Source organism: Triticum aestivum, chromosome 6B, assembly GCF_018294505.1.
Source record: "Triticum aestivum cultivar Chinese Spring chromosome 6B, IWGSC CS RefSeq v2.1, whole genome shotgun sequence".
NCBI classification, from domain to species: domain Eukaryota; kingdom Viridiplantae; phylum Streptophyta; class Magnoliopsida; order Poales; family Poaceae; genus Triticum; species Triticum aestivum.
Window position 1 is genome coordinate 483,804,683 of NC_057810.1, and position 26,234 is coordinate 483,830,916.

The 26,234-nt window shown below is 46.9% G+C and overlaps 1 protein-coding gene and 1 pseudogene across 1 annotated transcript; one reads left to right on the plus strand and one right to left on the minus strand.

The window, feature by feature from the left end:
* The first annotated feature begins 982 nt into the window (after nt 1-982).
* LOC123137597 (RNA polymerase II C-terminal domain phosphatase-like 1) lies at nt 983-11,184 on the plus strand. Its single transcript, XM_044557415.1, has 17 exons — nt 983-1,725; nt 2,716-3,192; nt 3,565-3,775; nt 3,965-4,122; nt 4,197-4,267; nt 4,433-4,538; nt 4,609-4,695; nt 5,264-5,830; nt 6,013-6,079; nt 6,801-6,901; nt 6,981-7,034; nt 7,308-7,404; nt 7,834-8,039; nt 8,116-8,199; nt 8,998-9,063; nt 9,571-9,644; nt 10,270-11,184. The coding sequence occupies exons 1-17, from the start codon at nt 1,450-1,452 to the stop codon at nt 10,373-10,375; spliced, it is 2,808 nt and encodes a 935-aa protein (XP_044413350.1). The 5' UTR covers nt 983-1,449; the 3' UTR covers nt 10,376-11,184.
* Nucleotides 11,185-11,278: 94 nt separating this feature from the next.
* Nucleotides 11,279-13,704, minus strand: LOC123137598 (cold-responsive protein kinase 1-like; annotated as a pseudogene).
* Nucleotides 13,705-26,234: the final 12,530 nt, after the last annotated feature.

The following is a 26,234-nucleotide window of genomic DNA, read 5'->3' on the forward strand; positions in this document are numbered from 1 at the left end:
AAATTGGGGGGGGGGGAGAATGTAAATGTCTCTAGTTTTTTTGGTTGTACTATCATTATTGAAGATGTATATAACCGAAAGTTTTTTTTAAGCATCAACCAGAGAAATTAGTCTTTTTATTAGCGTTCCGAATACGACTGCTACTTCTATTTTTAAGTCTTTTTATTTATTGATTAGCCGGTCTATGCAAAAGGAGTCGTGCATGGCCCTGAAAGAGAAAATGTTGCCACCCACCCACCCACTCACCCACCATAATGAAACCTCAGCAGCCACCGTCCGACGCACATGCCAGGAGAGAGAGTTTTTTTGGTTTGGGGTGCACCTATAAGAGAGAGGGGAGGTGAGAGAGAGTTTTTTTTTCCTTTTTCAGGTGGTAGGTCTCATGTGTGTGTAAATGACATATTCAAATATGGGCAAAATTGTATAGAAAATGCCCCGTAGACGGCCAAAGGCCTTTGACCAGATGAAAACGGCGCAAAGGGGTATTTCCATAAGGGCACTAGCCGGAAGAGGGATATAGTTGAGCACTCTTTTTATTTAGGGGTAAAGATGAGACCGGACAGAAATTAGGGGGACAACGTAAATGTTCCTAGTTTATTATTTTCTTTTTGCGAGGGTTTTCGTTGTAATACCATGATTGAAGATGAATATAATAAGAAGTTTCTTTTGTTTAACATCAACCAGAAAAATTAGTTTTTTTATTAGCGTTCGGAATCCGACTGCTACTTCTATTTTTTAAAGTCTTTTTATTTATTGATTAGCCGGTCCATGCAAAAGGAGTCGTGCACGGTCTTGGAAGAGAAAATGTTGCCAACCACCCACCCACTCACCCACGAGCATAATAAAAGCTCGGCAGCCACTGTCCGACGCACGAGACGTGACAGCCTCGTGCTCTCGTCCAGAAATCAAGAAGGAAAAGAAAATCCCTGCTAATTACGTGGCGATAGTGCCAACATATCCGCGCTCCCACCCTCTCGTCCTCTCCTCTGCCCACCACCACCAGGCCTTGCCGCAACCTACCAAATAAATCCCTCTCCTCTTACTCGTCCCGATCAGACGCCTAGGGTTTCAAGCTTCTCCCCGCCTCCCTCCCCTCCCCCTTCTCACGCGGCCGCCATTGACGCGGCAGCGCACGAACTCCCCCAGATCTGACCAATCCACCCCCAAATCTGGGCTAGAAACGGTGAATAGTTCGGGCACGATCTGAAGCACCATCGTTACTAAGACCACACGCGCACGCATCTATCCTCCCCCTCTGCCCGTCTCAATTTTACTTTTTTTTTGTTTCGGACGCTTCATAAGAACAGATCTGCAAGCGGATTGCAGATCTACCTGTGTGAGAACCAGGCCCTTTGATTTTGGACGCGTCGAACGAAACTTTTGACCTAGAGGAAGGATTCGTTCCTTCGAGATCTGTTTGTCTGTTTTGTTGGTTTCGTTGGAGAGAGAATGATCAAGTCCATGGTTTATTACGGGAACACCTCCATCGGGGAGGTGGAGGTGTGGCCCAAGGGCGACACGAACCTGGGCGCGGCGGCGTGGGCGCGAGAGATCCGCGTGGACCGCCTTTCCCCGCCCAGCGAGCGCTGCCTGCCGCTCGCCGTCATGCACACCGTGGCGGTCGGGGCTCGCTGCCTCGTCATGGAGTCCAGGCCGCCCAAGGCCGCCGACGAGCCACCACCGCCACTCGTCGCCATGCACGCTGCTTGCCTCAGGGACAATAAGGTATCTAAATCATCCCCGGCATAAAAAAAACAAACAAAGATCAACGACAACAGATTGAGGAATCTCTGTAATCTTACATGGGAAGTTTCAAGGAAACTCTCTAATTTTACACGGAAAGTTTCAAGGAAACTCTCTAATTTTACATGAAACTTTTAATATTATTACATGGACATTTTGGAAAATCTTTTTTAATCTTACATGGACAAGTTCACCAGGACAAAACCTTAACATTTACTGCATGGATATGTATGTATGTGGACTCTGAATAAGTCAGCCGACAAAATGCCCTGATATTTTTTCCATTGCTGATGCTGACTCGAAGGAATCATTTTATAGACGGTGTTTTCTGGACTTGGACTTGCTTTTAATTCGTTCCTATCTTACATAAATAGAATCTCAACTTGCCAGTTTGATTACTGATGAGTTGGAACATTAAGTCCGATGGCTTGTGAAACACTGTTAATTTGTCTGATACTCAGGGACTTTAATTACTTGGACGTCACATCAGTTGATCACTCTAATTGAATTTGAACCTTGATTTGTTGTTTTTGGAAAGAATTTCAAGGACGTGTGAACTTACATAGACATCCATTGTAACAAGATTCTGCTGGATTCTCACTGCAAAAAACTTGACGAGAAAATTTGATTTTCAGTTTGGCAATGCATTTAATTTTGTATTTAGTAATCCACTTCTGTTAGCTTTAAAGTTGAGAGGTGCTGTTGCTTGGCTATGAATATTTCCATCCTCAACTTACTGCCTTAAGAGACAAGTGTAATTTACGTCATACTCCGATTCCATAATTCGGAATCAAATTCTTGCACTCCTGTTTGCCTAGGAACTTAAATACTTAGTTTGTTCTGTTGAAAAACATCTATCTTCATTTTTTACATTCCATTTACCTTTATTTTCTGTTTTTACTCAGAAAAAAACATTTATATGTATATACTTCTATTATTGATATTGCTCCTTTTATTTGTTTGTGCTTGCAGACTGCAGTTGTTCCGTTAGGAGAGGAAGAATTGCATTTAGTGGCAATGACATCAGGGAGAAACTTGACAAACCATGCATGTTTCTGGGGCTATAAAGTGCCATTTGGTCTGTATAATTCTTGCTTGACCATGTTAAATCTCCGCTGCCTCGGTATTGTGTTTGACCTTGATGAGACATTGATTGTTGCCAATACCACACGCACTTTTGAGGACAGAATTGATTCACTTCAAAGAAAGCTGAGTAATGAGACTGATCCACAACGCATGAATGGTATGTTAGCAGAGATCAAGAGGTACCAAGATGATAGATCTATCCTAAAGCAGTATATAGAAGGTGATCAGGTCTATGATGATGGAAAAATGTATAAAGTGCAACCTGAGATTGTTCCACCATTGTCTGATAACCATCAATCATTGACACGCCCAGTTATAAGATTACAAGAGAAAAACATTATCTTGACCAGAATAAATCCTTTGGTATGTGATCCATTGCTTAAATTTGCTTTGAATCTTTGTTAGCAGCGGTTCTTAATCAGCATGTAGATGCATCATAATTCTAGTTTACGGTATGGCCTTTATAGATGCGTTATAATTCTACTTTATGGTATGGTGTTCATTTGACTTTCTGTTGCACACCAGGCCTCTTAAGGGTCTTCCATACATTTGTACTGCCTGGAATGTTGTGGACCTGCTTCTGTGTTCTCTCCATGGTGTGGAAGTTTCTAGCATGAATTTGCATGTGTTATATATTGGCAAAGCAATCAGTTTCTACACTATGATCTACGTGCCTTATATGGTTGCAAACAGAAGTCCAGAACTGACAGGCGGAATCCGGTTTTATTTTTGTAGATAAGGGATACAAGTGTTCTTGTCCGGTTAAGACCAGCATGGGAGGATCTCCGAAGCTACTTGATTGCAAGAGGCCGCAAGCGGTTTGAGGTCTATGTGTGTACAATGGCGGAGAGAGACTATGCTTTAGAAATGTGGAGATTGCTTGATCCAGACTCAAGATTGATTAACTCTGTTCAACTTAGTGACAGAATGGTGTGTGTAAAATCTGGTAAGCGAATTGTTTCATTTCTGGACCAAGTACTTAAAGAGCTTAATACACCGTTTGATCTATCAGATGTGCCTGTAATCAGAGGCTGTCAAGTGCAGTTTTGAAGCTTTCATTCTCCTTTGCACACATTATTTGTTATGTGATTTTCTTTCCATCCTTTGAAGTTAACATCTTATTTATTGTTTCTAGGCTTAAAAAAGTCCTTGCTAAATGTTTTCCATGATAGATCTTGCCATCCTGGAATGGCATTAGTAATTGATGATCGTCTGAAAGTTTGGGATGAGAAAGACCAATCTAGAGTTCATGTGGTTCCTGCTTTCACCCCATACTATGCACCTCAAGCCGAGGTAATGGTCGTATTAGATGTTTAATGATACTAATTACATTACCTTTTGCTTACTAATGGATGTCTTTCCTATAGGCAAACTGTTCCATCCCAGTTCTATGTGTTGCCAGAAATGTCGCGTGCAATGTTAGGGGCGGCTTCTTCAAGTAAGATTGCCATCTTTGTTAACATGATTCAGTTTAACTGTCATGGCATTCTCAACTATCAAACTAAGGCCACTCTGGGCTGCCATGTTTGTTTTTTGTGTGTGGTTAATATACAACATCTGAGGTCTTCTGGCTTCTTAACATACCTCATGGTTCAATTTACAGGGACTTTGATGAAGGCCTCTTGCCAAGGATTACGAGTGTTCTTTATGAGGATGAAATACAGGATATCTCATCAGCCCCAGATGTGGGCAATTATTTGATTTCAGAGGTGTGTCTGATAAAAGCTGATGCTTACATGCTATTTTCTCAGCATTAACAGTTCTATTTATCTTGTTTAGGATGAGAATGTTGCAGTAGTGAATGGGAACAGAGATTCACTGGCTTTTGATGGCATGGCTGATGCTGAGGGTGAGAGGAGAATGAAGGTTTGCTTTCTTACATCCATAGCCATGGGGTGCATCTAGTTAACCCACCTGGACCACAAAACCGTCTACTTCAACTCCCCTGAACCTATAAAATCAGGGTAAATAACACCTAAGGTGCTTTTAGGGGGGTTATGCTGGTGTGGATTTGTGATGTTTCCATCATGGAATCACCCAGCAAATTAAATTGTGTCAATCAAGTTTCCATCATGATGTGACAAAAAATTATCACGCACTGGAGCCTGTGTGACAGTCCCATCCTATTTTTCATTCTTAGCCAGCTTCCATCTGCTGCTGTCCCCGTTGTCTCCCAAACTAGGGTTTCTCCCCTCTCTCACAGCCAACCGTGTCTCTGTATGCATTACATTATAATAGTAGAATACTATAGTTTTAGCTTGAACTGCTATGCTTCTCTCGTGAGTAGCTTGATGTTTAATGAAGCCATTTTGTACAGAAAACGGAAACTACAACTAACTGCATTCTGCATATATCTTCACATGCTACTTTGTGGGTGGATTTGGTTTCATGTTTGCCTTGTTTTTTCTTGCGTATTCATCTCTCCTATTTTCAGGAAGCATCTGGCAGCTGCAGTGTTTTGAATCCAACAATGGCTAACATGGTGATGCCAGTAGCCCCTAGTCAAAGTTTTGTTCCATCTTCAGTAGCGCCATTTGCACCACCTCTTGGCATGATGCCTTTGAGTAACAATCAAGTTCCGCCACCTGTATTCAGCCAACCAGTCGTTCAACCAGTTGTCTTAGATCCACTGCAAGCTTCTCCAGGTAGAGAAGAGGGCGAGGTTCCAGAGTCTGAGTTAGACCCTGACACAAGGAGAAGGCTTCTCATATTACAACATGGCCAAGACACAAGAGATCCTACACCACCTCTTCCAGCAGTACCTCCTGCACAAGTTTCAGTTCCTCCGGTGCAATCTCATGGGAATTGGTTCCCTGTCGAGGATGGCATTGGCATGAACTCAAATAATTTGAACAGGGGTTCAGCAGGGTTCCCTTCAGAATCAGATACCATGCATTATGATAAAAAACAACCACCACAGCCATCTTACTTCCATGGTGGCGATAATAATCCAGTGTCCTCCGATAGATTTAGTTATCAGAGCCAGAGGTTTCCCTCTCAGGTAGGTGATTCAAATGGAATGTTTAATACTCCTTCCGACCCATATTAGTTGTCGCTCAAGCAGATGTATCTCGCATTGAAATACGTCTAGATACATCTGTTTCAGTGATAATTAATATGGATCGGAGGTATGTGCTAATAAGACATCTACACCATGTGGTGACATACATTTGCTTGGTTCAGGTAACACATACTGAGGACCACCGCATGCTTCAGAACCATGCACCTCCAAGATACAGATCCTTTCCTGGTATGCATGTGCACTCATTCCTGGTATTGTTTTTTGTGCGTTGTGTATGACCAGCATGCAATTTTTAGGTTGTACTTTTCTGTTTACATACTCATGTATTGTTGCAACAAATTACATAATCCAAACCTTTGGATTTAGCATCAGGGGTGTATTATTGTTCAAGGCCAGCTGGGCAGGGCATGAAAAAAGCATAGCCTTGAAAGGCCAGTCCTGCATGTCATGGCCTGAGAAACTAAGTCATGGCCTTAAGAATCTTTCTACACTTTTTTGTTGTTTTACGAATTATATACCATTTGGAATTATTTTCAGTATAGAACATTATCTTTTGTTAGGCTTTATCAGGCTTATCATTGCCTGTGATCTGAGAAGTGAGAATAGGTGCTGGGTTGGGGTGCAGGTCTACTAGTACCACGTACTTGTGCATTTTAAATGTCAAACAAGGCCCCTAATTCGTGTTCAAAATCTGCATATGATTTCTAAAAGGCCCTGAGTTCGCATTATAATTTTGCATATGACTTTACTTGCTTTCATTTTACCCACATTTGGAGAAGCAAAATAGACTTCAATGCTTGCGCGGCAACATTGTGTTTAACACTCACTGCTCCGCTTGTCATGTTTGGCATTGAGTTTTTTGTGTGCTTTACTGATGTTATGTTAGAAATAAATTGTATTATTCTTTTGGGATGGTCTGTTCTTAACTGAACTTGCCATGTTTCATCAGGTCAGAGAGACAACTTGATTGAGTCTGGACAAAGCTATGCACGAAATGTAGGTACCTCTGTTGGCATACTAGAGGAGATCGCACTGAAGTCTGGATCTAAGGTAATTTTGAGTTATCCATATTAATGGTTCTGAATACCTATTCTAGTAGTCAATTCTGATTTTTATTTTCCTTATTTAGGTGGAGTACAGGTCAAAATTATGTGATACCGCAGAACTACAGTTCTCTATTGAGGTAAGTTTGGAACTTTCTTCATATATTTTTCACATTTGAATTAAGTAAACAAAGCAAATTTCCCTCTTGAATCTATCTGAATTTTGTAAAGCTCGTAGGATTGCATACACGTGTAATATAACATAATTTCTGGAGAGAAACTAACAACCGTCACCAAGCACCAAAGTTTATTGCTGTGTGTCAGTTCTCATCGGCTGTCTGAAGGAAAACTTCTGCTCAGGAATTTTACTTATTGTCTCCTTTACTGTGCTTGAGCTTGCTTTATTTATTCAGGTTTGGATAGTGGGAGAAAAAGTGGGTGAAGGCATTGGTAGCTCAAGGAAAGAAGCACAGCGTCAAGCTGCAGAAATATCTTTAAGAAATTTGGCCAGTAAGTTTGTGTTGCATATTTGCATTAACCTGTCCAGTTTCGTTTTCACGAATAGTATAAGATAATATGTTATGGTAACCAAGAGATTCATTTTAAATTTGAATTGTTCTTATGTTTACTTGGGGCATATATGTTCGACTGTGTGGAGTTGTTTTTCTCTTTTTAGCACCATCGAATATCTTGGAACCGGTCAACAAGTTACAAGAGTTGGCACATGATGTGGATAGTCCTCTCCTGATATGTGCATGTGAATAATTGGCATTTTAGTTTCTTGCATGACAACCTCTTGGTAGAGCTTTGTTTCTTTTATTCTTTGAGGCAGAGGCAGAAATATATATACATCTCTAGTGTTACTGTGCTCATCGTCTAGCGCATTCGTACGTTGACAACATTTTTTTTATTGATTTGCTGTGTCAAATTCACTTGCAGATAAATACCTGTTGTCTGATCCAAATAAGATGACTGATGTGAACGAAGATGGTTTCGGTAGCAATCCAAACTTTTTTGGATACTCTGAAAATACCAGGAACGATATATTGCCAGTCGCAAGCACTTCAGAGGAATCCCGATTCACAAAAACAGGGGAGAACAATTCCAGAATAACAGGAGGCTCTATTGCTGCTCTGAAGCAACTTGTAAGTACCTGCGTATTGGTTGTTTGACTCTCTGCTCATTAAACTGGTAATGAAGATGTGTGAAAACATACTGCAGTGCACAGTTGAGGGATATAACTTAGTTTTTCAAGCTCGGCCAAGTCCTCTAGATGGTTCAGGTGGCAAGGAGACTTACGCTCAGGTCAGTTAGCAGCTTCATTTCTTCGAGTTGTTTGTCCTGATATCTGCAGTGTTGACAGCATACACATTCGTTTATAAAGTAAACATATTGCCGTGAAGTCATATTTCATGATGAAAATGTGGTATCCTGTCCTTCTTTAGTATCTGGTACATCCTGATGTATCATGTAGCACTATTGGCGTGGGTCTTGTGGCATATAATTCTTTTGTTGTGAACCAGTAGGATCTCAAGCAGTTTCTTGTCTCTTGCTGATTACCATTTTTAGGGCTGATCTTATATAGAAAGGCCCCTCTCTGATAGGCTTGTCAGGCAGCCTTTTCTCTTTTGTTGATTGCCATTATAGAACTGATCTTCTATGAAAATGTTCCTGTCATAATCATGGTTAGAATTTAGTACATAATAGATTTTGCATTAACTGCACATGAATTGTGTACGCCTGTACGGTGATACTTGGATATATGTAAGTGGGTGTCATTTTGGTGATGGCATCAACGCTTACTTTACAGCTTGCTTAGTTTGTTTATTTATAGTTGTGCTTGAACAAACAACATTAAGGGGCAGTTATTTTGGGCAGCTTAAAAAAATAAGCTGCCTCTCCCCAGCTTAAAAAATAAGCCGCTCCCAAAATTTGTTGAGGCTTCTATATTAGTTGTCCCATAACTAGTTCAGAAGCCCCAATGAATGAGGGAGACGGCTTATAAAAAAAGCTGGGGAGGAGGCGGCTTATTTCTTAAGCCGCCAAAAGAACTGGCCCTAACTTGTGCAGCATACTTAAACTGCTTGGCCTTCGGATTTTCAGGTAGAAGTTGGTGGGCAAACTCTTGGCAAAGGAGTTGGAATAACATGGGAAGAAGCTAAGCTTCAGGTTATATACCTTACATACTGAAGAAATTAAGTTTCCCTTTTTTCTGGGATTTAAGTTCAGATTGCATAGTAGTACGCCGAGATAGTTTGGATATATAACTACACTTAGGGTTTTAAGTTCAGATTGAATATTAGTACGCTGAAAAAGTGTGGATATGTAACTATACTTCTGTCTCGCACTTGCATGTTCCAAACAAATTGTGCTTAAGTTTCTTAGAGGTGGGGTTTACTGCTCTTTATATTTGCTTTTGGTGGCAAACTTTAGGACAGTGGATTTATATTTCTATGATAGTATGTGCTTGTGTAAAAACTTCAGAATTTCTTTAAACTTTAAAATGTGCTTATCATTTCTTTAGAAGATGGGATCCAGTAGACCCAGGTTCACTTTGCGGTATTTCAGCGTAAATGCATTTCTTAAGCAATTAAGAACCTTTTATGGTCCGGTCTGGTTATACCATGACACGCTGTATATCTGAATTAAGTTTACACATACTTTGACATCTTGTAGGCTGCTGATGAGGCTCTTGGAACTTTGAGATCCATGCTTGGTCAACTTGCTCAGAAACGGTCTAGTTCTCCAAGGTGATTGTTTGTTGGCTTTTGCATGCCATATATCTACTGTTTGGTTATTGTAAGTACCTTTGCGTTTGATGTACGTAGTTAAATGAACTTCATGATGCTAGGTGGACTTGCTGGATTTTAACTGTACTTGGAGACTTCAACTTGGTTAATTAGAATTGTATCTATGGAATCCACATTTTGTTAGATTTTGTTGCCATTAAAGTACTACTATGCATACAATAAGCATGTAACAAAGTGGTAGTCCATGCATACTCAGTGCATGCTCAGTTAAGTCCTTTCAAAGACACAGATGATTTCTTCATGATATATCTTCATCAGTTGGATCAATAGCAACAGTAGTGTGCGAAGGCCTAGAGAATGTCGAGGAATTATTATTGCTGCTTAGCTTACTCAGATATATAAAGCTAGCATGACATGCCCAATCATTATTCATTTTTGACGGGCAAACAGTAGGGGAAGCCCCTACTCTATCCAATCATTATTCTGGTATGATGATGATTGTTATATAAGTAGTTTTTGCAGCTTTCCTGATTTATGTGTCCTTCGTGTTTTCTTTCATTGTTCAGTCTTGTCTATGCATTGTTTTTTAATTTTCTATGCTTGGATGTGTACGCAATTTCCTCAGGTCTTTGGCGCCCAATTATAATAAGCGCTTCAAGCCAGATTTCCCCCGGGCAGTGCAAAGGCCTCCTTATGGTAGATATTCCAGGATTGAAGGCCATGTTCCTTGAGCAGAGTTTCAGAGAAATCAAGCGGTGTTTTCAAGAAAGGTGTGTATTGCCATGGTACATATTGCAGGAAAGGCCATTTTGGTTGAGCAGAGTGACAAAATGGATGTGTCTGGACATTGGGGTTTTAGTTGGAGACCTATCAACTTGCAAAGTGAATTCTTCCATCTGGTGGACTGCCAAGGCTTTCCTGGCTACTGGAGACAAGATGGTTTTCGAAGCGCAGAGAATTTGGAAGGCGATTAGCTGGTAAGTCATGCAGACCGTCGTGCCCTCAGATGGTATTAGTGTGGTCCTACCCCAATTGGTACGCCACACTGTTGTTGGGATTCCGAGCCGCCACACTTTCAGTTTGGATTTGCCATGGAATCCGGAGGATCGATGAGCACTGCTGGCTTTATTTGCCATGGTGCCGAGGCTCAGGTTAATGTTGTACGACGTTGTAGATGGGGGTTGAAGTTGTAGAGCTATTTTTTTATCAGCAGCTGTAGTATTAGATAGATTTTATGTTGTGGCACGACGCCAGTAGCTGTTCAGTTATCAGTAGGTTAGCCATGTAGCTAATTATTCCTCTGTTTAGTCATCCTAGTCTAGTCATCTTAGTATGTTGTTTATTTGATTTGAAAGATTTCGCTCCAGAAACCATGAAAATTTTCATGGGCAATGTCTTTAGGTGGTGTTTTTTTCTGAACGGAAGAAGTGGGATGGAAATAAAACCAAAGTTCCACAAGCACCTACTGTAATAGGGATGCAGGGGGACACCCGAAAATAAACTAATCGCTGCTGCTTAAAAAGCGGCATCCTTTTGTTCATATAATAACTCCCATCTTCAAAATCGGTAATCTCTTTCGTTGATCGAAATTTTGCATCGTATATTCACGCACTCTTCCAATGAAGGTGAAGTTATCGATCTTGGCTTTCGACCTGATGATATTTATCAAGCAGCAGAAGCTGGGTATTAACGCTTGTTCTGTGATCTTCGATGAAGCTTAGGGGCTGCGTAACTTCGCACGGCTATGCTAATCAGGTGCATGCCCGAGGGCATGTCGTTGCTTTCTGGAATTTCAATTTGCTCATGAGCTCAAATGCACCAACCGTGAACAGTAAAAAAGTACTAGTAAACAAAATAAAAACATTCTGCTTTTTTTTACAACAAACATCGTTTTTCTAGAAAGGCAACAAACATTGTTATTTTTCTTGAAACTGGCAACAAGCATATGGTTGAATGTTCTATATACGTGCAAAAATTTGTATAGGAAAAACATTCCTAATGCTCTGAATAAAAATTCAGTGCTTCAAAGTGCTTTAAAAAACAATGTTTTTAGAACATGGTTTTTGTTTCAAAAAACAATCCATCTACGGATCTACCTGGGCACGATTTCACTGTAAGTGGCCGAGGTGCAATTCGTACTACTTGTTGCCATGGAGGAAAGAGGTGACAAGCTCAAGCCAGGACGTGGTCGGTCAAGTGCATCTCCAGCTCGCGGAACGCGGCGGGCCGCGACAGCATCTTCACCACCTGCCGCATCGTGGGCCTCCCGTCGGGCGCCGCCTGCGTGCACGCCAGGCCTCCCTTGACGTATCTGAGCACCTCTGCCTCCGGGTAGTCCCTGACACTGGCGTCCACGATGTCCAGCGGCCTTCCCTCCTCGTAGAGCAGCCATGCCTGCACTGCAAGAAAGATCAACATGAGCGCCAGCAGCAACAGAGATGCCACATTCAACGGATCGGAAAACCGAAGCTAAGCGACCTGTCTCACGAGGAACGTGTCCGATCGAATCGTCTCCGAGACCCTCCGGCCGCTGATGACCTCGAGGACGAGGACCCCGAAGCTGTACACGTCGGCCTTCTTGGTCAGCTGCCCGTGCACCACGTATTCAGGCGCCAGGTATCCGCTGCAGACATGTGCAGACATCAACCACCGGTCTCTTGCTGGTTTAGGAAACGAAACGGCTCCGTGTCTGGAGGAGGAAGAAGGGCTCACGCACGTCGTCCCGACCACGCACGTGGTGACATGGGTGACGTTGTCCGGGAACAGCTTCGCCAAGCCGAAGTCCCCGATTTTGGGGCTGTAGTAGTGTAGTTTCTGCCGAGGAGGACGTTGCTTGCCTTGATGTCTCTGTGCACCATGTTGGGCTCGTGCTCCTCGTGGAGGTAGCTCAGCCCCTTGGCCGTGCCCATACAGATGTCCGACCTCACGCTCCATGGGAGGATCGCTGCTCCGCTCGCTGAACCTAGAGCTGAAATACGCACTTTTCCCTAAGTATGAGTGGAGAGCCTACGTTCCGGTATACAGGTGGTGTGAGGTCTGAAACTCTGAACTGGGTTGGGTGGGACTAACCACCTTTGAGCGCATGATCCAGGCTGTTGTTCTCCGCGAACTCATAGACCAGGATCCTATTTTGCTTCTGGACACAGCAGCCCAGCAAGCTGACGAGGTTCGCATGCTTGGCCTCGCCGATGCTTTCGATTTCTGTCAGGAATTCCTTGATCCCTTGTTCAGATTCACAGGATAGAACCTTGGCAGCAAATGCAGTGCCGTCTCCAAAGGTTCCCTACATGTGCCACATAACAGAAAACACGGCAGGGATTTAGCTCTTCGAATTTTTCCAGTTTAACTGAACAAGCGCCGAGAGGTAACAGCAATACCTTGTACACAGTTCCGAAACCACCTCTGCCTAGCTTGTTGCTACGGTGGAAGTTGTTCGTTGCTCTTCTGATCTCCTTGTAGGAGAAAAGGTGGATATTGGTTGTCCTTAACAGTCCTGCTTAGCAATTCAGGAAAAGAGAGGAAAAAAGATCAACTTTGGATATAATCTTTTCTAGAAAATAACTCAAATGCTAAGAACTCGCATCAGTAAAGACAGGGAGACAAGAGACAGTTCAATTGTTCAACCATTACCTTTGAAGTCTTCCTCGGATCTGCAAAGGCATCTCTTTATCATTGCCATGCTGCGAGCTAGCCAGAGCAGCAAGCACCTCGCCGGGCCAAAGAAACTCAGAAAATGGCCCGACTGTGGTTGCTCGTTGGGCTCCAAGGGAGATCTATGGCTTCCTGCGTCGAGCATTAAATCCAAACTGCGCAGAGACAAGAGGAAAGAGCTAGTGAGCAGCAAGCAAGCAGGAGTACTGCCGTACTGGTGCTTGGAAAGTGGCCCGACAAGCTCTTCACTGATAAGGACGGGAGTTTATGGCGGGGCAGAGAACGAGGTGCGATGAACGGCGTACACTACGCGCGTGTGTCCTGGCGGCTTGAGCACCTATGTGCATCAAATTCTAGATGCTGCTCCGTGCAAAGTCATTGCCAATCATAATGCCAAATGAGCCGTCCATATGCTTGAAATTTGCATGCAGACCTTTAACTGGGGAAGGTAGGAATCAACGGCGTTCAATTTGATAATCTCTTCATTTTTATATACAAGGCCATCATTTTTATGTCTACATTTGACCATTATTATATCAACAAAAAGTGAGTTATATGCCAGAAAAAGTATGTCATTGGATGCACATTTCAAAGAACTTTCTCAGGACACATTTTTTTTTGAATGTCACCGGGGGGAGAAATTCTCCCCTCCTGAATTGTATTCATCTGTTGCCTATAGGCTTTGCAGCCTAATACAAGATAGGGTTCAAGTGAACCAGAAGTACAGGAGGTACAAGAAGGAGAAATAAAACAAAAACAACACACATACAACGCATGGTGAGGGGGGACAAAACACAACCAGGGACGCCACGGGTGCTCGAACTGCAGCGGCAAGCCGGGACTAAACCATGACACTGTACCATCGACGCAATCGAAAAGCACCGGGCAACCAAGACTGCACAACGCCGCGACACCACCTGTGTCATGGGGTACATTCAAACGGTTACGCCTGGCCGAGACGACGCCACGGCACCTGTGTGCCACCGGCGTAGTCGAATGGCACCACCAAGCATAGAACACCAAAAACAACACAACAAAGGGGCACCACGGGCAGTCGAACTGCAGCGGCGAGCCGAGATTAAACCATGACACTGCACCGTCGACGCAATCGAAAAGCACCGGGCAACCAAGACTGCACAACGCCGCGACACCACCTGTGTCATGAGGTACATTCGAACGGTCACGCTGGGCCAAGACGGCGCCACGGCACCTATGTGCCACCGACGTAGTCGAAGGGCATCACCAAGCATAGAACACCACAGAGCACACCCAAAAACATCACAAGACCGGAGGTTGAAGACAACGCCATCAAGTTGGGAACGACGGGAAGCGTCGCCGCTGTCTCGGCCAGCAGCAGCCGGCCGACCATGGATTTCTCCCAAACCCCGGTCACATCCTCTACGCGACGAGACGAAGAGCAGCCGCCAATAGCGCGGGGTAGCGCCAAAAATGGACGGCCCCAGATCCAGGTGAATCCGATCGGCAGAGACACCGGCAGGCACCCTTGACGCCGAGGCCACCGGTGAGGAGCACCGGTGCGGCGTCCCCAGCAGGAAAGGCTACGAGACAGCGGCAGCCCATCGGAGGAACAGGGAGGTGGAGGGCTCCAAGGAGCAAGAGCCACGACGCCACCTTCGTTTGGCAAGCACGCAAAGGAGCGCGACAACGACGAACAAGGTGGGGACGAAAGACGCGACAACTGGATCTGCGGAAGACGAGAGGCAGAGCGCGCAGCAGGCGGTCGATGACGGGAGCTTGAGGGCGAGAGGCGATGGAGGCCTGCGCAAGAGCGTGGAGCAGGGGGACGTCGCGCCCAGCTCAGCAGGCAACGGCGGGTGGCACCACCGCCGAGGCAGCCCCGAGGCCAGGCCACCGGAGCCACCCGAGGGTGCCAGAAGCCCGCAGCCACGGCACGCCGGCCCGATCTGAAAGGAGGGAGTCGGCTGACCCCCGAGGAGCGGCCAGAGGGAAGCATCAGGCCAGATCCGGACGCCCCGATGCGGACGAGGGGAGGGAGCGGCAGGACCAGAGCACGCTCGCGGGGCGGATCCCGCCGCCGCCAGCCGTCGACGGGCTTTGCCCGACGTCATTTTGCCGGCGGCGGCGAGGGGGCGGTGGCTGGTGGAGATTCTGTGGCGGCGGCCGGCGGGGTGCCCGCCCGAGTCGCCTCACAGAGACGACGCGGGGGGGGATCGAAAATTGCCAAAAACCGAGACATCTCAGGACACATTTTTAATGACATATAACCCATATTTTCTTGACCAAAATTATAAGTCAAAATTTAACATGAAAACCGAAATGATATTGTATAAAAAATAGATGGAGTACAAAGGATTGAGCGTAGGAAATTCATAATGAAATTCATCTTGTCTCACGTGGGTGGCAAGATTGTCCTGACGTTAGAATTCTGATGAGTCTTGTGGTTTGGGCTTCTTCTTCTTTCTAGCACGGGTGGGAGAATTACAAGTTTGGTGGAACGTTTTACCCAAGTTGTGTGTGTGGTTGTTGTTGGAATCATTAGTCACCCTTTGAAAAACTCAGTCTCACCTCCTTTCGTGATGACAAGTGGCGTTTTGCATGCGTAACACTTCTCGCCACATAGAAGTTTTGTGTTTTTTTTCATTCATTTGTTTTTCTAAAACGTTTTATCTAAATCGCGAACTATTTTCACCGTTGCGTTTCTCGCATCAAAATCTTCAAAATTAGATCCTATGGTAACTCTTTATCTGCAGCGGTTGCTGTTCTGCTGTGTTGGTTCTATGGGACCTTAGCACGATGACTTTTTGATTGTCTACTACAACAACGTTTTCCCGGCTCCGGCGAGGGAGGGGTGATGACAGCGGCAGCGCCTTCGGCTCGCTTCAGTACTTGTAGTCGTCGCTAGGTGGTCTACGGATTTTAATGTAATTTTTATTATTTCTAGTGTTCGTTGTACTACCATGATTGAGGATGAATAGATTGAAAGTTTTTTCCGGCACAAAATGAAAGTTTGATGAACTTACTTTTTCAAAAATATTAAGAAATAAAAAGGAAAAACCTGTAACGGGAAGAAGTTGGAAAAAAATTGAAAAAAAAACTAGAAACAAAAAACTGAAAACCGAAAAAAGGAAATCGGAAGCACATCCATTGTCGTGGTGGGCGCACGGCAGATGCCAATGGATGGCTAAAGAGAGGAGGAGGCTCGAGGGCGCTGGTGGGCTCCAGAGGCGACGTTGGCATTAGCGGGCGCGGGACGCCGGACATACCCAGGTTCGGGGCTCTCCGGAGAGATAATACCCCTAGTCCTGCCAAGTGTCAGGTCCGGCAACACCCACTGTGTGCCGATTTTCTCGAAAACAAGATCGCGGCATCCCGGCCGTGGCGGGAACCGAGGAGTCCATTGAATCTTGGGGCAATCCCTCGGGCTTCGTGCGGACGCCACGTGGCGTGCTACGTCTTGAGCTTGCGTTGGTTTTCCTTGAAGAGGAGATGGTGATGCAGCAAAGTGTAGCGTAAGTATTTCCCTCAGTTTTGAGAACCAAGGTATCAATCCAGTAGGAGGCTCCTCAAAAGTCCCACGCACCTACACAAACAAACTGAGAACTCGCAACCAACGCAATAAAGGGGTTGTCAATCCCTTCACGGCCACTTGCGAAAGTGAGATCTAATAAAGATAGTATGATAAGATAAATATATTTTTGGTATTTTATAAGATAGATGCAAAAAGTAAAGATGCAAATAAAGATAGATTGAAAGCAAATATGATAAGAGATAGACCCGGGGGCCATAGGTTTCACTAGAGGCTTCTCTCAAGATAGCATAATTATTACGGTGGGTGAACAAATTAATGTCGAGCAATTGATAGAAAAGCGCATAGTTATAAGATTATCTAGGCATGATCATGTATATAGGTATCACATCCATAACAAGTAGACCGACTCCTGCCTGCATCTACTACTATTACTCTACACATCGACCGACTCCTGCCTGCATCTAGAGTATTAAGTTCATAAGAACAGAGTAACGTATTAAGCAAGATGACATGATGTAGAGGGATAAACACATGCAATATGATATAAAACCCATCTTGTTATCCTCGATGGCAACAATACAATACGTGTCTTGCAACCCTTTCTGTCACGGGGTAAGAACACCGCAAGATTGAACCCAAAGCTAAGCACTTCTCCCATGGCAAGAAAGATCAATCTAGTAGGCCAAACCAAACTGATAATTCAAAGAGACTTGCAAAGATAACTCAATCATACATAAAAGAATTCAGAGAAGATTCAAATATTATTCATAGATAAACTTGATCATAAACCCACAATTCATCGGATCTCGACAAACACACCATAAAAAGAGTTTACATCGAATAGATCTCCACAAGAGAGGGGGAGAACATTGTATTGAGATCCAAAAAGAGAGAAGAAGCCATCTAGCTAATAACTATGGACCCGTAGGTCTGTGGTAAACTACTCACAACTCATCGGAGGGGCAAGGATGTTGATGTAGAAGCCCTCTGTGGTTGATCCCCCCTCCGGCAGAGTGCCGGCGAAGGCTCCAAGATGAGATCTCGTGGATACAGAAGGTTACGGCGATGGAAATTGTGTTTCGTGGTGCTCCTGGATGTTTTCGGGGTACGTAGGTATATATAGGAAGAAGAAGTACGTCAGTGGCCGCCCGAGGAGCCCACGAGACAGGGGGCGCGCCCTACAGGGGGGGTGTGGCCCCCTATCTCGTGGGGCCCTCGGGAGCTTCTTGACTTGCACTCCAAGCTCTCCGGATCAGATTTGTTCCAAAAATCACGCTCCCGAAGGTTTCATTCCGTTTGGACTCCGTTTGATATTCCTTTTCTTCGAAATACTGAAATAGGCAAAAAAAACAGCAATATGGTCTGGGCCTTCGGTTAGTAGGTTAGTCCCAAAAATGATATAAATGTGTAAAATAAAGCCCATAAACATCCAAAAGGGGTAATATAATAGCATGGAACAATCAAAAATTATAAATATGTTGGAGATGTATCATGGCGCCCGAAAGTCGAAGGGGCCTAACAGGCCACGCGCGTGACGGGACTGGGCGACGGGCTAGGGCCCGCCGCCGCGCGCCCTTGGCCCACGCGCGCAGATTTATTGCGGCATCTGGGGGCCGGTTGCTCTTCCCCGGGCAGTTACTGCGCATGTACGTGCGCACTTTTTGAGGGGTAGTGGAACGGGTGCGTGCAGACGATCCCACTTCCCCGCTTTCCCACGTTCAAACTAAGGGTTATAAATCAGGGGGCAAGGGGGCGACGGACATTATTCTCGCTCGCGCCCTCCTGTCCCTTTGCTCCCGTTCTGCTCTTCGCAACTGACGCACTGCGGCGCCCGCTGCTCCGAGCAAAGCTCCTTCGTCGTTCACTTTCCTCCTTCTCTCTCTGATCATGTCACTGCCATCGGGCTCCTGGATGGGTTCGAATGTCACCATCGAGGACATCACCCAGCTCCGGGCGTCGCGGCGCCTGCCGCGGGAGACGGACGTTGGCGTCCGCCTGCCGCGTGGTGAGTAGAGGCCTCGGCTCGAGGGGTAGGAGCGCGTGGTCTTCCTCACGCACTTCGAGCGCGGGTTCGGGCTGCCGACGAGCACCTTCTTCCGCGTGTTTCTGGAGTTCTTCGGGCTCTAGCCGCATCATCTTGGCACCTGCGCTATCGTCCAGCTCTCCGGCTTCGTCATGCTCTGCGAGGGGGTACCTGGGGGTTGAGCCCACGATCGACCTCTGGGCGCGCTTCTTCTCCTTGAAGCAGCAGGGCCCGTTAGCCGGGGAGTTCGCTGATTGCGGCGCCGCCGTCATCTCAAAACGGTCGGGGGCAGATTTCCCCAAGATCCCGCTGGAGGACTCTGCCAAGAAGTGGCAGAACTGTTTCTTCTATGTCCGCAACCATGGGGCGGATCGCATCAACCTTCCGGACTTCGCCATCATGCCACCGCGGACGAAGATGAACTGGGGCTACTTGCCCAGGTGCCCGTCGCAGGAGATCGTCAACCTCTGCAAGCGGGTGACGGTGATGAGGACTGTCGGTGTCAAAACCGGCGGATCTCGGATAGGGGGTCCCGAACTGTGCATCTAGGCGGATGGTAATAGGAGACGAGGGATACGATGTTTTTACCCAGGTTCGGACCCTCTCGGTGGAGGTAAAACCCTACTCCTGCTTGATTAATATTGATGATATGGATAGTACAAGAGTAGATCTACCACGAGATCAAGGAGGCTAAACCCTAGAAGCTAGCCTATGGTATGATTGTTGTTCGTCCTACGGACTAAAACCCTTCGGTTTATATAGACACCGGAGAGGGTTAGGGTTACACAGAGTCGGTTACAATGGTAGGAGATCTACATATCTGTATCGCCAAGCTTGCCTTCCACGCCAAGGAAAGTCCCATCCGGACACGGAACGAAGTCTTCAATCTTGTATCTTCATAGTCTTGGAGTCCGGCCAACGGTGATAGTTCGGCTATCCGGACACCCCCTAATCCAGGACTCCCTCAGTAGCCCCTGAACCAGGCTTCAATGACGACGAGTCCGGCGCGCATATTGTCTTCGGCATTGCAAGGCGGGTTCCTCCTTCGAATACTTCATAGAAGGTTTTGAACACAAGGATAGTGTCCGGCTCTGCAAAATAAGTTCCACATACCACCGTAGAGAGAATAATCTTTACACAAATTTAATCTGCCGACATATTTTGCAGCGTGACGTCACATCACGGCCAAGCCTTTACTGGAATTTTTACTGTCCCACCTCAGCGCGTTTAGTGAGGCGGTTTCCTTAGCACGTCTTGTCAAAGCAGAGATCGTGCCCCCTTATTTCGGGATTCTCATCAATACGGGCGTGGGTAACCCAATCGTGCCCGTTGGCGCGCCCCCCCTATCGAAGGCGAGTCCCAAACGGTCACGGGGAGGGCTCTTGGTATCCAACCTCTTTATAACGAGACCAAGGCCCGCTCCCCTTTTTTTCAATCTCAATCGAATCCGCCCCTCGCCTCGAGTTCCAACACCCAAAGCTCTAGATTCAGGCGCTTCGGACCTCCGAGGATGTCCGGCTCCGACCTGCAAGGCCGGTGGATGCCTTCCTCCGTCACGGAGGAAGACGTGCTAAAGCTAAGAGACGCCCGGTATCTGACCGGCAAAATTGTGGACAGGCTGCCTGCCCAAGGGCAGGTTACTCCCACTCCCAAGCCTGGCGAGAGCGTGGTGTCCATGTCTCACTTCCTTCGGGGGTTAGGCTTCCTGATGGACCCCTTCATGAGGGGGCTCATGTTTTATTATGGGCTGGAATTTCATGATTTGGATCCGGAGTCTATCCTCCACATCTCATCGTTTATTGTCGTATGCGAAGCCTTCCTCCGCATTACCCCTCACTTCGGGCTATGGCTCAAAACCTTCAAGGTGGAACCAAAGATGATCAGGGGGCAGCTGGCAGAGTGCGGAGGGGCTGTCATAAGCAAGAATGTTGACGCTCCATGGCCCGAGGGCTCTTTTCAAGAGGAGCTTGGTTCGTGGCAACAGGAGTGGTTTTACATCACCGCTCCCAGGGGCACCAGATGGGTGGCGCCACCTGCCTTTCGCTTGGGCCCTCCACAACGGCTGGCGTCATGGGCCAACAAGGGGCTTGACTGGGGGCCGTCCAAGGACGTACCACTATTGCATGGTCGTATTCGAGACCTCCAAGAGAGGGAGATCAATCTGGTTGTAGTGGCGCAGGTCATGCTAATTCAGCGCCTTTTGCCCTGCAAACTCGCCCCCTTCGCTTGTGTCAATTCAATCTGGAGGGACCGCGAGCTCTCCAACACTTCATGGGTGCGATGCCCGTGGAGATGTCTAAACTGTTCTTCGGATCACAAGAGATGTGTCCGGATTTGACCGAGGACGCAGGTCTGAGCTGCAATCGCCCGGATACTCAAGTAAGTAGTCCTGTGCCCGGACACGTTGTCCGTATATTTATCATAAACTTGCCCTTTAAAGAGCTGTCCCTTGAACAGGAGTGGATAGCAAAAGCAAAACTAATAAGGTGTCCGGCCCCCCTCCCTGAGACCACGTCGGATCCTGTGTTAACCAAGATGCTGGAGGCCGCGCCTTTGGAAGAGGGCGAAGGGGGGAACAGGAAAGCTACTGCCTCCGCTAAGGAGGCTCTCGAGAAAGGGGGGATCGAGAATCCCTCCCTCCAGGGGGGGAAGAGGACCGCTTCTGAAGATCCGGAGGCCAAGGCCTCAAAGCGGGGGAAGAAATCCTCACCAGAGGGTCCTGCGCCGGGAGAGGCCCCGGCCGCACTATTTCCCCAAGGAAATCAGCCCTCTAGCGAGCCGTAAGTAGAGAGGGGAGTTTTGTAATAAGGGACATCCCTGTTTTTATTTCTGAAGATAAACAAAGTTTTTACCTTGTAGTTCGGATCTCAGCCCTTCTCAGCAGAGCTCATCTTCGGGGGATCTTCGTCCGGAGATGATGGAGAGCGAAATGCCTCCATCTGCCGCACCGTCAGGCGGGGCGGACGACCCTGAGGTGTCATCGCGGAGGGTTTCCCCGAGTCCGGCGGGGCCGGAAGGTTCGACACCAACTGGTGTACGGTCGGCGGCGCTGAAGGATCTGCTTGGGCAAGCGTCTATCTCAGAAGATCACCGTACGTTAATGGATACGGTGATTGAAAGGATTTCGTCCGCTGAGAGCGGATTGCATGAAGCCGTCCGAAAATTACTGACGGGGTTTGAGGTACGCAAAAATGATATACCTTCTGACAGTTTTGCATATAGAATGCGCCCTGTGTAGATAGTAGCCCCTGGGACTCGGTACGTTGTCAAAGGTGATAGCGTGCTGAGGATCATAATCTCGGTTGTAAGATGTCACCCTTCCTATGTAGGTGGCGAAGCGTTCGGTGGCCAGCCGGACTGATGGATTTGCCAAACTAAAGCGGCAACCTGACGTTGCGGATGCGGACATCACGCTGGTCAATAAGCGACTTGACGAGTCACAAGGTATGTGGCTTCTCCGCGGACACCTGGTAAGGGAGCTTGATTCCCGTGCCTTACAACATGTATGTTTAATGCAGATGGTGCCGCTGCTATGGAGGACCTTCGGGTGGAGCTCGCCCGAGCCAAGAAGCAAGCCAGAAAAAGTAATGCGGCTGCCTTGAAGGCGGCCGAAGAGCTAAAAGCCGAACATGCTGCTCACTGCCAAAGCAAGAAAGAAATGGCCGAGATGGCCGTGAAGTTGAAGAATGCTACTGACCGTTGCGGGCTTCTTGAAAAAGAAGGTCGAGCGGAACTAGAGGACCTGGAAAAGGCCACTGCTGAAGCCAAGGATGCTCGCTCTGCAATGAGAGCCATGAAAGAGGAGCTACGTCAGGCCGGAGATATTGCGGCTGGAAAGCCTTTTCTGCTGCGGAGGAAATTCACGGATCCCAAGTATGCTCAGTTGGGCCAGCTATGGGGTGCGTAGGATGCTTATCTGGATTTGGCGGCGAGTGCCGCGGATGCGGCCGAACACTTCCGAGGCCAAAAGGATCACGGAATGGAAGAGCTGTTTTGGTCGCAGTTCCACAGTCCAGAGCGTCCGCTTCCATTGACCGATCGTTTGGCCGAATGGGCTGAGCTGAATAGGTTGTCCGGGCTTGCCATGAAGTCTGTCGTGACTCATTTGTGGCCAAAGAGGCCCGAGCCGAAGAGTTATTTTGTCTTGGTGCAGCAGTTCCTTGGTGCGGTGCCGCATATTAGTGCAATGAAGCGGTCAGCATGCATAGAGGGTGCGCGGATGACTCTCGCCCGTGTCAAGACATACTGGGCGGAGATGAAGGCCACCGATGTTGCATCCCAGGATTCGGACCGAAGCCGATTACCTGCCGAGCACTACTTTGAGGATGTCCTTCAGGGCGCTCGTGTAATAGAGACGCAGTGAAGGATATTATGTTCGAATGACATGTATGATTTGTAAAACAATGTTGCAATATAATATAAGGGCTTTTTATACTTGTGCGTTCAAGTAGTAAAGTACCTCATGTGCGGCCGTTAATGTATATGTATATAACCTGAAAGATGGCAGTCCTTGGCTTCAGCCCCCACGCACATAGTGCGGGGGTGTTTGCAAAAAAGCGCATTTTCACACTTTATCCAACGTCTTGGTCCTGTGAAGGAGGTGATAGCGTAGCAAACTAGGCAACTGGACTATAATGCTTTATCACTTTCACTTAGCCATAGGAGTTCGATGGTGGGGCTACTATATAGCCCCTGGGGGCACCGCGCTCTCCCGAATTCGGGGCGCGTATGTGCCTGACCGAGAAATGGTCCTTCGTTAAAGCGGAGGAATTCTAAACATTCCTGTGGGTCATCGAGTGGTTGACTAGTCTCACGCTATATCATGACAGTCAGTTTTCGGCTTTCTCTACTAAGGTGCTCGCCAGGCCGAACCGGGGCACAATCGCAGTAGTTCTCCTGGTGCCGCGTTAGCCGTTAAAACGGAACGTAAGGCAGCAAAACACTGGAGCCGGGCAAACCCAACATTTGACCAAAGACATGATTCGGAGCTGATGCATATAAGGCCTAACTCGAGACGCCGAACACTCCCTAAGGTATTCGGTCTTTATGAAAATGGGCAGAACAATGCCCTAAGCCCCTAGTGTCCAGGTACGCGCAAAAATTTCTGACGCGGCCGATGCCAAAACGCCAGCCTCCTCCTCGGTTATAGTAAGAAACCGAGGGATGTGTATCAATAAGAGACAGTAAGAAAGGTTTACGCAGGGTCTTAATCTGAAAAGAATCCTTGCAACGGGTCCCTACTGTACGTCTGCGCCTGTGTCTCCGTTGTGCCGTATCCTGGACGGGTGTAGCACGGTGTTCATCTGTAAAAGAGAAGAACTTAGTTGGAAAAAAGGATCGTGCGAAAAATGTATAAAACAGAGTATGATTCATAAAATGAATAAAATTGAGCCATATTGTCTCTTATTGTACATGCGTGCAGCCCCTTGTAAGGGGGTACGCGGCTATTAAGCCCCTTGTTTATTTATGCCAGACTCGCCTAACCGTGTCCGGGATCTAAATGACTTGTTTAGGCGCTTTGATCAGCAAAGCCGGATTAGTGTGTGGCTGTCAAGGCAGTCTCACTTTCTTCCGTTTTCAAGGAACGCTCGAAGTTTCCCTTTAATGAGATGATGCCGCGTGGACCGGGCATTTTGAGTGTAAGTGATGCATAATGCGGTATTGCGTTAAAGCGGGCGAAAGCTTCACGTCCCAATAGTGCTTGATAGCTACTTTTAAATGAGGCGATGTGGAAGACTAACTTTTCACGACGGAAGTTGTCGGATGAGCCGAACATAACTTTTAGTAGTAGAGAGCCCGTACAATGGGCATATGGGCCTGGCATCACTCCTTTAAAGGAAGTGTTGCTATGGCATATTTTGGTTGGGTCTATCCCCATTCTACGGATTGTATCCTGATATAGCAGGTTTAGATCACTGCCGCCGTCCATTAGGACCTGTGTAAATTGTGGTCCGTCGATTATAGGATTTAATATCAAAGCAGTCCATCCTGCGTTCCGGATACTTCCGGAGTAATCCTGATGGTCGAAAGTGATTGGTTTTGACATCCAGTGTCGGGACTCCGCTGGGGTGGACCGTGCGGTGCGTACTTTAATGGGCGTCGCTCTATTTTTTCCTGTTGTCACTTGAAGTGAGTTTACTGTTTTGACCTCTTGTGGGAAATTCCTTTGTTTTCCGGTGCTCTGCTTGTGGGGTTCGACATCGTCCTCACTTGGTGTGTCGAGCCCCTTGTGTTCGGCATTAAGTCGGCCGGACTGCTTGAAGACCCAACAATCTCTGTGGGTGTGGTTTGCAGGCTTCCCGGAGGTACTGTGGATTTGGCATATCTTGTCCAAGATTTTGTTTAGGTTGGATAGCTCGTCGCTGTCGTCCCTTGAGAGGCAGTTTTTTGTTGTTCTGCCGAGAGCTTTTGAATCCGGCGTTGACTGCCGTGCTCTTTGGACCATTTCCCTTAGTCCGGCGCTGGTCCTTGCTGCGTCGTGGTTTCCCATTTCCATCCCTGACCTCGGATGTACTTGGGTCGCTGGTGCTGCATCTTGCCAGCCAGCTATCCTCTCCCGCGCAAAAGCGGGTCATGAGGCTTGTTAGTGCGGCCATTGTTCTTGGATTTTCCTGGCCAAGGTGCCTGGCGAGCCATTCGTCTCGGACGTTGTGTTTGAAAGCTGCTAAGGCTTCGGCGTCCGGACAGTCGACTATTTGGTTTTTTTGGTGAGGAACCTGTTCCAGAATTTGCGGGCTGACTCTCCAGATTGTTGAGTTATGTGACTTAAATCGTCTGCATCCGGAGGGCGGACATAAGTCCCTTGAGAATTTGCCCGAAAAGCATCCTCGAGCTCTTCCCAACTTCCAATGGTATTTTCAGGGAGGCTTTTAAGCCAGTGCCATGCTAGACCTTTGAGCTTGAGGGGTAGGTATTTTATGGCGTGGAGATCGTCTCCTCTAGCCATGTGTATATGGAGGATGTAATCCTCTATCCAGACTCTTGGGTCTGTTGTTTCGTCGTATGCCTCTATGTTTACGGGTTTAAATCTTGCTGGGAATTCATGATCCAGCAACTCATCGGTGAAACATAGGGGATGTGCGGCTCCCCTGCATTTGGTTGTGCCGTGATGTTCGGATATTTGGCGTGTTGCATTGCTTAAAAGAGCTTGCTTTCTTGGCCCATAGATGGACCTAACTAGGCCATCCTTTTGATGCGAATCCTTATGCGGTTCGCGTGCCGGATTGTGTGTGGTGCCGCTTGCCGCTCTATGCTTGTCATGTGGTCGTCCATCCGACCGGGCGGCCTCTTTGTTATTTTGTTGCGGGGGCTCTAAGGCCTCCTCATCGAATTCGGGCAGTAGTTTGCGCTTCGGGTAGCTCTTTGTTTGGCGACTGTCGTCGTATTTGTCTGCGGTGTTGAGTAC

Bases quoted from the DNA above. Each gene is read 5' to 3' on its own strand.
- LOC123137597 (XM_044557415.1), top strand. From the start codon at position 1,450: ATGATCAAGTCCATGGTTTATTACGGGAACACCTCCATCGGGGAGGTG. The intron at 3,776-3,964 runs GTAAGCGAATTG...TATTGTTTCTAG, and splicing joins AATGGTGTGTGTAAAATCTG to GCTTAAAAAAGTCCTTGCTA. The intron at 4,123-4,196 runs GTAATGGTCGTA...TCTTTCCTATAG, and splicing joins ACTATGCACCTCAAGCCGAG to GCAAACTGTTCCATCCCAGT.